The 11,431-nt window shown below is 43.4% G+C and overlaps 1 protein-coding gene across 2 annotated transcripts in view; it reads left to right on the top strand.

Annotated features, from left to right (window-relative positions):
* Positions 1-11,431, top strand: part of Parp4 (poly(ADP-ribose) polymerase family member 4) — a 90,993-nt gene that overhangs the window by 45,177 nt on the left and 34,385 nt on the right. For both annotated transcript variants that reach the window (XM_031362554.1, XM_031362555.1), the window contains exons 17-22: positions 1,746-1,832; positions 4,383-4,547; positions 5,133-5,179; positions 5,424-5,502; positions 9,187-9,324; positions 11,002-11,197. In XM_031362554.1, the coding sequence (XP_031218414.1) occupies positions 1,746-1,832; positions 4,383-4,547; positions 5,133-5,179; positions 5,424-5,502; positions 9,187-9,324; positions 11,002-11,197 (712 nt within the window). The remainder of the gene's footprint in view (positions 1-1,745; positions 1,833-4,382; positions 4,548-5,132; positions 5,180-5,423; positions 5,503-9,186; positions 9,325-11,001; positions 11,198-11,431) is intronic.

Below are 11,431 nucleotides of genomic sequence, written 5' to 3' on the forward strand. Positions count from 1 at the left end.
AGTCTTCTCCGTTTTTGACCAAAGTCTTTGTTTAGAGAATTTAAACATAGAAAGTTATTTCCTTTTGTCTTTCTTTTCACAGATTTTTGTTGTGTTTTTATTTGTGTACACATGCATGCATGCTTGTAAGTCATGGCCTGTGTGTGAAGGTTGGGGGACAACTTTAGGAGTCAGTTCTCTCCTGGGATCAAATTGATGCTATTAGGCTTGATGGCACATGCCTTTAGCCGCTGAGCCATCTCACTGGCCACAAAGGAAGTTATTTCAATGTCCAAAGTTTAAGAGACAGAGGAATGCACCATGACAAAGGCCTGCCATACCAGCAGTCAGGAGGCTACAGCAAGGGTCTGAAGTTAGTAGTGCTGTATAGTGAATTACAGCCAGCCTGGGCCACATGGTTGAAAACAGGCACAGTTGAAAGTTGATGAAGCATGCATATGTGTTACATTTATATAACATGCATGCATGCATACATACATACATACATACATACGTATAGTTTTTTAAGATCAGGGTTCATTGTGTGGCCCAGGCTGACCTCACACTCACTCTGGAGCCCTGGTTAACTTTGAACTTGCAACAGTCCAGCCCCAGCCTCTGATTGTTGGGATTAGAAACATGCAGTACCACATCCAGCTTCATAGCTCTTATATAAGTTTGCAAAATGAATCCTGCCTCACTGAAGTAAATTCTCTCAGGAAAAAAAAAACTTAAAACAAACAAACAAACAAACAACCATACCCAAAAAAGTAATAGAAGCTAAATGTGAAGTGAGAGGTATATAGAGCACTCACTTAACATCCATAGGCCCGACTCGACCCGACAGACTAGCCTGCAGTTACAGCCATAACCCATGACTTATTAACTTTAAAATAGTCTTTGGAGATGGAGAGTGGTCCAGTGGTCAAAGCATTTGCTGCTCTTGCAGAGGACCCTGGTTCAGTTCCCAGCACCCACCCAGAAGCTCACAATTGTCTATAACTCCAATCCAGGGGATCCAACTCCTTCTTCTGGCTGGATAGACATATATGCAGGCAAACTACTCATTCATGTAAAATAGAAGTAAATATTTTAAAAGAAATTACAGTTTAAGAAATTGGATTGGTAAAGAATAATAAGAAGCTGATGTGATGGTGCACAACTTTAATCTTAGCACTCAGGAGGCAGGAGCAGGCAGATCTCTGTGAGTTCGAGGCCAACCTATTGTTGTACACAGTGAGTTCCAGGTCTACCAAGGCTACTCTGTCTCAACAACAACAACAGCAAGAAAAATTACTACTTTAAAAATAATAAATGAAATAAAATAAACATTTTGTTGTGTCTAATATAAAGTTCCAAACTTTTCATTTTCAACTGCTGACTAGAGTCTGGTCCTAGCATAAAGAGGAGTCTCTCTAGTTGGTCTTTTCTAGTCTTATTTGGCAGGACACTTTGGTGATCCATTTATGTAAATTTTTGCTCATCTCGACTTAGTTTCCTAGCTTTTTCTAGGCTTTAATAAATACTGGTGTCATTTCCCTTATTAAAGTCTGAATTCATTCTTCCTATAATGAGCATTTTAAAAATCTTCCCCAAAGTTGGGCATGGCACCTCATACCTGGCATCTCAGCAGAGGCAGGAGGACTGTTGCAAGTTCAAGGCCAGTCTGGGGTACATGGTGAGTTCCAGGCCAGTCTAGGACAGAGTAACACCTTGCCTTAAAAAATCAAAGCCAACATAATCATCATGATGATTGTCTTTTTCAGATAAAGGAGAAGGAAGAGGCCCGACAGAAATACCAAGAGGCTATCAGCCACGGTCATGGTGCTTACTTGATGGACCAGGATGCTCCGGTATAGCTTGTCACTCATCCTGTAGCCCATGCATTATGGGGATTGATTTGCAATAGGAATCCATAATAGAAGCCACAACCATTCACAGTACTCTGGAATTATAAATTTCTCGTAAATGTCACACGTGGTGGCATACACCATAATCTCAGCACTTGAAAGGTAGAGGCAGGAGAATTGCTGCAAGTTCAAGGCCCACCTGTTGTTCTACACAGTGAGCTCTAGGCTGTCAGAGCTTCCTAGCAAGATCTTGTCTCAAACACACTAATGAAAACCCCTTAGGAGTGCAGGAAGCCAAGCCAGCCATACCCATGTGCATGGTCTGCAGGAGGAAATGAAGTCGGTGTTGTATGAAGCAGGAAGAGCTGGTACTGCCACCAGGCACTGGGCTGCAGAACTGATAAGGGAACACACACACTGCAAGTGCACAGTCTTCACTGTAAGGTGTAATATAGTTGTGTTTTTCCCAGAACTAATCTCACCTATCAAAATGTCCACCTTTCACCAAGTTGTAACACAGAAGGCATCCCTGTAAGGTCTTTTAGAAATCCAGTGTTTGGTTGAAGGAAAAACACACTAAAGGTTAATGCAGATCTAAGGGATAACTTGCTTTAATTGTTTACATTTAGTTAGTGTGTGTGTGTGTGTATGTGTGTGTGTGTACCACAGTATGCATGTAGAAGTCCAAGCACAACTTTCTAGTGTTGGTTCTCTCCTTCTAGCTATGGGTCTAGGAAACTGAACTCGAGTCATGAGCCTGGTGGCTTGTGCCTTTACTTGCTAAGCCATCTAATTGGCCCATTCCAGGACTCCTATCCATACACTTAAAGGATTGGCACTGCCCTTTCATTGTTTTCATTCTTTTCTACAGATAGATATACTTAATATCAGAGGCAACCATTTAAGGCTGGTGAGATGGCCTAGCAAGTCAAAGTGCTTGCCGCGTAAGCTTGCCACCCTGAGTTGTATCCCCAGAACCCATGTAAAGGTAGCATGAGAAAATGGATTTCACAAAGTTGTCTCTGGCCTCCATATGCATACGTGGAAGGCAATACTCATACTCACATACATATTCATACTATAGCACACACATGCCCACCCTCACACACCTCATACACATACATTATACACACACACACACACACACACACACACACACCTCCCTTACACTCATGCTTCATGTACACACACTCAATAGGTTAAAGGCAAACAGAGTAATGACTAACACTTAAGCCTAAGTTAATCATTAATTGTCTACTCTTCTAATCCAAATGTATTAAATTTTCATCATAGGGGTTGAATGGCCAGTGTAGTTGGAGATGTTGAGATGAGCTCTGTACATAGCCGGAAAGAGGTAGATCTAGATATCCTAGATATATTTAGAACTGGGCACATAATGTTACAGAATTAACATGCCTTCCCATTGAGAAATCAGTGCAGCATTAGAGATGAGTAAGGAAGAACTCTTTAATAATAGTGCACACTGGTTCAGGCTAATGCACAAAAGGGAGCCAGCCCAAACAGAAGCCAGCACCACCAGCTCATGTAGTCTCACAGAGACAGAAATTCCAACGTTTGGTTGTTAGGACAAATGGGGAGATTTGCAACATAAAATACTATCTTCAGGCTGCTTCTTCCAGGCAGTGGCTAACCAGGGTTGTCCTGTTTGCCTGGCAGAATTATGCACTTCCTGATGATCAGAGGGGTACTGATCTAGCTAAGTTCTACTTTGTGGGACTTCATATTTCCTGAACCGTCTTAGTAGATGATTTAGGAGTCAATCTGTTAGTCTCAGGTTCTCCTGTATCAGTAGCTCAGGCAGCAGAGTGCTGGCATGAAGCCCTGAGCTCCACTTAGCACCAGACAAACCAGGCGTGGATTTCAGCACTCATGAAGTGGAAGCAGGGGGATGAGAAGTTCAAGGTCATTCTTGGCTGTATAGTGAGAGTGAGGCAAATCTAGGATCTGTGAGACTCTATCTGAAAGGAGGGAAGGAAAGAAAGGAGAGGAAGAGGGGAAGGGGGAAGGAATGAAAGATGTAATTTCTCTTATTTTTCTGTCTTAGCTGTTCACTAGATTGCCAGCTTCTACAACAATTATCAATATTCCATTCAAAGAATAAGTACTTTTAAACGTACTATTTTAAATTTAAATGTAAAGGGTTTTAGTGAGTAGAGTAAGCATAGTACAAGCTTAGAGAGTGCAGCTTGCTGCAGCCACTGGAGTGCTAGTGCCAACTGCCATGAAGACCAGAGAAGCCACAAGTCCTTCCAAGAAGGGTTGCATGGAGACGCCCATGTGTCACAGTGTTTGCACCTACAGTGTGGAGTCCCTCAAGCAACTTTCTCAATGGCCATCCTCTTCTGTGCCTTCCACAGATGTCACCCTGTCCCCATTACTAGTGAATTGTTCCAGAGTTTCCCTTTACATTAGTGATGGCGTATCACCATTTTCTGGGGGAAAACTTAGCTAATTGTCATTGATCACTTTAGTAATGCAAGGAATTAACTAGCAGAGAGAGGATATGCTTTTGAGCACCTGTTTTTATTTCAGGATGTTTTCACTGTAAGTGTTGGAAACTTACCCCCTCGGGCTAAAGTTCTTATCAAAATCACTTACATCACGGAACTCAGCATCCAAGGTCCTGTGGCCATCTTCTTCATCCCTGCCACTGTAGCACCCTGGCAACAGGACAAGGCATTGAATGAGAACCTTCAGGTGGGTATGTTTAATATGAGATTTGATGGAAGCCAGTTGGTGCATGCCTTTAGTCCCAGCACTTGGCAAGATGAGGTGGGCAGATCTCTGTGAGTTCAAGGCCAGCCTGGACTATGTAGTGAGTTTCAGGACAGCCAGGGCACCATAGTAAGATTCCAAAAAGCCAAAAACAAAATAAAGGGGAGGGTGCTGGAGAGATGGCTCAGTGGTTAAGAGCACTTGTTGTTCTTGCAGAGGACCAGCACCCTCTAACTCCAACTCCAGAAGATTCAGTGCCCACTTCTGGCCTGCTCAGGGACTGCACACATGCACCTAGCACACACGTGCATGCATGCAAAACATCTGTACACATAAAATTAAAAAAAAAAATAAAGAAATCTTCAAAGAAATCTTTATGGTAATTGTTAGAGGTGTCCCTGACATCAGTTGAATTTTAGAAGTTAATGTCATTTCCTGGCCCTGTGCTGTGTGTCTCACTACTTGGAAATGAGACTTGATGCTGTCAGCTGTGCCTGACTGAGATCACCTTAGTATCCTAAAGCTCAGTGGGAATTCTATTATTCACATACATTTTTCTTCTTACAGGATACAGTAGAGACGATTTGCATAAAGGAAATTGGAGCAGAGCAAAGGTTAGTACCTAAAATATAAATCCTGTGGATTAACTCCTCCAGTGGGCCTTGGCTGTATAGCTTAACTTTTCATTTGCAGTTGTTAGAAATGCTGGGGTATAGTCAGGTGCTAGAATGCTTACTTGTATGCATGGAGCTCTGGCTTCAAATCTCAGGGCTGCAAAAAAGGAAGATTTTTTTGGAACAACTACAAGTGGAGATGTGAGACCTTATACTAATGTGGTGGCTTCTTCTTTGCCCATAGCTTCTCCCTGGCTATGTCCATCGAGATGCCGTACATGATTGAATTCATTTCCAGTGACACACACGAGCTGAGACAAAAGGTCAGTCAATCCTTTGCCTCCAAAGAACTCTTAGCTTCCCATTGATTTTATTGTATCAAAAATATATGCACATGGTATAAAGGTGAACTAATGTGTGATACCACACCAGCTCCAACAAGCAGCAGTCAGTGCCCTTCGCACCCAAAGACAGCACTGGATCCCCTGGAACTGGATTTACAGAGAGCTGTGAGCCTTCATGTGGGTGCTAGAAACCAAACCAGGCCCTCTGTTAGAGTGGTCACTGCTCTTAACGACTGTGCCATCTCTCCAACACTGAGGCTTGAATTTTTAACCTCTATATAGTATTTACTTTAAAAAATTAGGGTTTTATTTTTGTGAAGAGACATCATGACCAAGACAAATTAAGGGACAGCATTTAACTGGGGCTGCCTCACAGGTTCTGAGGCTCAGTCCATTATCATCAAGGCGAGAGCATGGCAGCACCCAGGCAGGCATGGTGCTAGAGGAGCCTGAGAATTCTACATCTTGTTCCAAAGACAAACAGGAGAAGACTATCTTGTAAGCAGCTAAGAGAAGGGTCTCAAAGCCCATCCATACAGTGACACACTTCCTCCAACAATGCCATGCCTAATAGTGCCACTCCCTGGGCCAAGCACATTCAAACCACCATAGCTAGGGATAGAGGCTTGAACTTGATACCTACTTTGTGCCCCCAGGCTGTGAGCAGTTTTTATTCTCAGGTTGGTGTGGCTAACCTTGAACTCCTGAGCCTCTTGCCTCAGCTTCCCAATGCTGGAATTTTGTGGCCCCTTTGGTGGGCAGTGGTGATGCACGACTTTAATCCCAGCACTCAGGAAGCAGAGGCAGGTGGATCTCTGAGTTCCAGGTCTACAGAGTTCGTTCCAGGACAGCCAGGGCTATGTAGAGAAACCTTGCCTGGAAGAAAAAGAAAAAAGAAAAGTGTTGTGTTCCTCCTGGCTTGAAACATATTTAATATTTTGTCTTGTTTCCTATGTCCTGTTTCATGAGTTTCTCTCCCCACACAGGCTTTTTCTCTTTTTTAATTGTCTCCATAGCTCATTTTATAGGTTTTCACCCAAATGTCAGAAGTATGGGTGAACCTTTGCATTCATCCTTCAGATTAAGATGCAAGAATATGGTCAGTTGGAACCAGGGCGTTTGCAGAAGATGAATGAGTGTTTAGATGTTGACTTACCTTTCTCTCCCCTAAATGAAGCAGCCCTGTACTCTAGGCTTCGTCACCCTAGAGCTTTCAAGTCTGGGCTCTATTCCGATGAATTCTCTTCAGTAACAAAGCATAATTTCAAGTGTGTTCTATCTCCCTGTTAAGATGAAGCATTCTGGCCAGGCGGTGGTGGTGCACACCTTTAATCCCGGTGCTTGGGAGGCAGAGGCAGGCTGGTTTCTAAGTTCGAGGCCAGCCTGGCCTACAGAGTGAGTTCTAGGACAGCCAGGGCTACACAGAAAAACCCTGACTCGGGGAAAAAAAAAAAAAAAAAAAGATGAAGCATTATGGAAGGGCAGGGTCTGCAGGATCCCGGTCCAGCTGTGAGTGAGGTGGGGGTGGGGACTTTAGCATTATAGCTCTTTTAGGTGAATGTAAGTCACTGGCTGGAGTTTAAAGCAGTGGGAATGGCTGGTTTGCGTAGAGAGGCATTCCAGGAATCCCAGGTACTAGCTGGGCAGGATCTTGTCCTGAAAGAGGAAGTTGTAGGATTGCCAGGGACCATGTGATCTTCTTCAGGTGGAAGGTGTAGGTGTTAGTCTCCCCAGATGAAGTCAGAGAAGGGGAAGCCCCACTGGAAAAGGGGAGTCCTCCATTTTGTGCTGAGCTCAGAGGAGCTTTCTGACATGGTAGACTGCGACCTTAAGTAGCAGGGTTTCCCAACCATAAAGCTCCCATTTTCTTTACAGGGAGATGAGGCATAACTGGTACTCGGTGCTTGGTTTTCCTGGCTTGGGAGGCTCCTGGGGCCTGAGCTCTTGGCACAGGATCTGTTCACTTACCCTTGTTTTCTCCTAATTTGTGCCCCCAGGCTGTGAGCCTTCCTTCCTCGGCTCTTCGGAGCTAATGAGCACACTGCTGGTGTCTGTCTCACTTGGGTAGCAGTCATTTGGCTGAGTCACTTACAACTTCACAATTATTCATCCTCCTAAGATATATTAACAGTTTTCTGTGTTGCTGCTCCCAGTCTGCTTGTGGCCTCACATTGATTTTCTTTCATCATGAGATCTTAATTTTCCTCAGGAGTGGAAGCCAGTGCATGGGCTTAATTGTTTTGGAGCAAGTCCTCCTCAAGGAATACCATCCTCACAAATATTCTCACAATTCTGTGGCTTAAGTCATCGAGCAGTTTTTATTCTCAGGTTGGTGTGGCTTGGTTGGGACAAGATAGTCCAGGACCACCTGCTCACACATAGCGGCTGGCCTGCTCAGTTTGTATGGCCACCGTGTGCTTGGATAGCCCATGGACACTCATGTAGTGAGAAGTTTAGTTTCTTTAAAAACAAAGAAATATTATAAGAACAGGTTTTCATTTTAATCTCAGTTGTGTGATATGGAGCTGCTTGAGATTGTCCTCAACAGCCAAGTATGATTTACCTCATGCTCTAGCAGGAGCATGGTTTTGCCAGCTGCAAATAGTTTCTGAGATTATGTGACATTTGGAATTCTGGGGACTTTTCAGAGGGGATATAAATGCTAGGGCCCTGAGCGGTTTGGGTTGTTGGTTGTTGGTTGTTGGTTGTAGGTTATTGGTTGCCAGTGGTCTCACGTAAAAGAAGAAATAAGAAATTAGATATCCTAACAGCAAAGAGAATACTTGCACCAAGGAACTCAATGCCTCTAATCATCAGGAAGTAGACATTGTTACCCTTTCCTACCCTGACCTTATTTGGAAATTTCTTTCCCTCTATCCTGCTTTCTTGCCTACCTAAAAAAGTCTCCTTCTCAAAGTCCGTAGCATATTCATGTGGTGGTGGGAGAGTCCCTGTTAGCAGTAAGTCAAGGCCAGCCCTAGGGCACGCTGTGCAGTCTCCTGCTTGCATCACATTTGCGTCAAAGGAAGTCACATGGCCAACCCCACTGGTGAATTCATAGACGCCATTCCCAAGTGAAGGGTGCTCTTTAAGTCCTTGCTAAAGGGTTAGTGTCCTGGAGTGCAGAGCCTTGTGGTCATATTACAGCATTGTCAACATTATTTTAAATTATCTACATCTTCAAAAGTCATTTTATATTTATGAATACATACTTTAAAAAACATGGAAAGGAGGTGTGGGACGTGGAGCAGCCGGAGGGTGGATTGGGAGGGGAATGGAATATGGAGTGTAAAAAATAAATTAATTTATAAAAGAAAAAAACAAGTATAATCCCAAGACATCTCATGGATGTTAGGTTTTATTATTTCAGGTTCTGCTTATATAGTGTGTTCTCTGCTATATCCAGGTAAACACAGATCTATACTCTTTAGATACAGAAATAATTGTCTCATACTTTTTGACTGTACACATCGATTGTAGCATTTCAGGAAGGTAACCAATATGATGGTCATTCATATTCTTGGGTGTATTACTGCAGTGTTGATTTGTAGAGGATTTATATAAATCATGCAATAGTGTGTTTACCCCTCGGCAGGTCAGCACAGACACACAGGATGCTATTATCCCCTGTCTACTTTGTTGTGTGTTTGTCTGGTGTTACAGAGCACAGACTGTAAAGCTGTAATTAGCACCATGGAAGGCAGCTCCCTGGACAGCACTGGATTTTCTCTCCACATTGCTTTGCGTGATGCATATCTTCCAAGGATGTGGGTCGAAAAACATCCAGAAAAAGAAAGCGAGGTATGTTCCTTCTTACTTGGGAGTAGGAAACACTGCCAGATGTGGTGGTTCACTTAGGGAAGCTGAGGCAGGAGAATGACTACTAGTTCAAGGCATGCTAGTGACATAGCAAGAAAACGCCATCATACATACATACATACATATGCACACACACACACATATCCCAAATAAGCAAACAAAAATACAATAAAAATTTTTTCTAAATAAAAAAAATCACTTTTCACCATAATACAGTTGTGTGTGTTTGAAACAAAGAATTGCTACTTCACTTACAATTAACCTGAGCCTTGGGGCCGCCAGGTGGCCGAGCAGGTAAAAGCAGATACCCGGAAGCCTGAAGACCTGAGCTCCATCCTGAAGACCCATGTGGTAGAAGAAGAACAGGCTCCTTCCTCCACAGTGTCCTTTCACCTCCACACACATGTGGCCATACATACATACACATCAAATAAACAAACAGTAAAGTAATTTAGAAATAAGGGAAATGTAGTAAAAATAACTGAAGGGGCCGGAGAGGTGACCCAGTTATGAAATGCACTGGCTGCTCTTCCAGTGGACCCAGGTTTGATTGACAGCACTCACACGGTGGCTCACAACTGTTTGTGACTCTGGTTAAGGGGATCTGAATCCTCTTTCTGTCTACATGGACACCTGTAGATAACCATGCAGACAAAACACCCATGCACATAAAACATAAAATTAATACAATTTAAAACTGAAGTTTACATGATGGCAGAACTATGTTGTGCACTGGTTAATAAGTGGTCTATGCTCTGTAAGCACTATAGCATCTGTACTCCTTTTAGAATAGTGTATGATTAAGAGAGATGATTTGTACATTTATTATATGTACAAGGTCAGATCCTGTGTTTGTTTGTTTTAAGATAGTCTATATTTGAGGGACCAGGGTCTTTGCAGCCCAGGCTGGCCTGAAAGTCATTAAACTTCTGATTCTCTTGCCTCTTCTATCCATGGGTAGGAATTACAGAGAGCTACCACCTCCAGTTTTATGCGGTGCTGGAGATCACACCAAGGCCTTGGTGTGTACTAGGCAAACACTCTACCAATGAGTCGCATCCCAGACCCCTGAGTAGACCCCTGATTCCTTGGGCATTTTTGTCCCATGTATTTGCAGCTTTATCTCTAGCATTCTATTCTATTTGAATGCCTAGGCTGCCCCTCCCAAGCTCTAGCAGGTCATTTTATTATTGGAAAAATAATAGCTGGGAGTGGTGGAATATCCCTGTAATCTAGTGCTTTGGAAGAATAGGCAAGAGAACCAGAAGTTCACAGTCACCCTCGGCTACATAGCTAATTTAGCCTTTAGGTTAGCCTTTGTTACACAATGGAGACTCTACCTTGAAAGAATAAGAGGAGAAATCTCACCCATCTTGTTTTGGTAGCATTAGTTTATTAGAAGGATTGTGTGTGTGTGTGTGTGTGTGTGTGTGTGTGTGTGTGTGTGCCATAGAGAGCATGTAAAGGCATGAAGAAAACTTTTGAGAAAGGTTCTCTACTTCCCTTTGGCTTTGGGGACTGAAGCCAGGTCATCAGACTTGAATAGAAGACATTTTTACCTACTGAGCCTATCATGGGCCCTAGAAGCATTTAGAATTGCCAGTACTTTCTCATGTAAGTGGCGAGACCTTCTGATCCACTGTCTCCTTCTCCCTCTAGGCTTGCATGCTTGTCTTTCAGCCGGAGCTTGCAGACATCCTCCCTGACCTCTGTGAAAAGAATGAAGTGATTATTTGTCTTGACTGTTCCAGTTCCATGGAGGGTGTGACATTTACGCAAGCCAAGCAGATTGCCCTGTATGCTCTGTCTTTGTTGGGTGAGGAGCAAAAAGTCAACATTATGCAGTTTGGCACAGGTTAGTGCACTGCCCCCAGTCCCTCATGGATCTCTTCCTTAACACAAGTATGTGCTGTGCAGACTGGTGACCTTTGGGGCCTGGCCTCACCCGTGCAGTTGGAGATACCTTAGCATGAAGCTGAAGCACAGAACTCTGAAGTCAGTGCCTCTTGGTGAAGATCTGTCTCTACCACTTATAAGCTCAGTAGTCACTTTGGGCAAGTCAGCTTGAACATTTGGTGCCTCTGTTACT

Source organism: Mastomys coucha, unplaced genomic scaffold (genome assembly GCF_008632895.1).
Source record: "Mastomys coucha isolate ucsf_1 unplaced genomic scaffold, UCSF_Mcou_1 pScaffold9, whole genome shotgun sequence".
Classification (NCBI taxonomy): domain Eukaryota; kingdom Metazoa; phylum Chordata; class Mammalia; order Rodentia; family Muridae; genus Mastomys; species Mastomys coucha.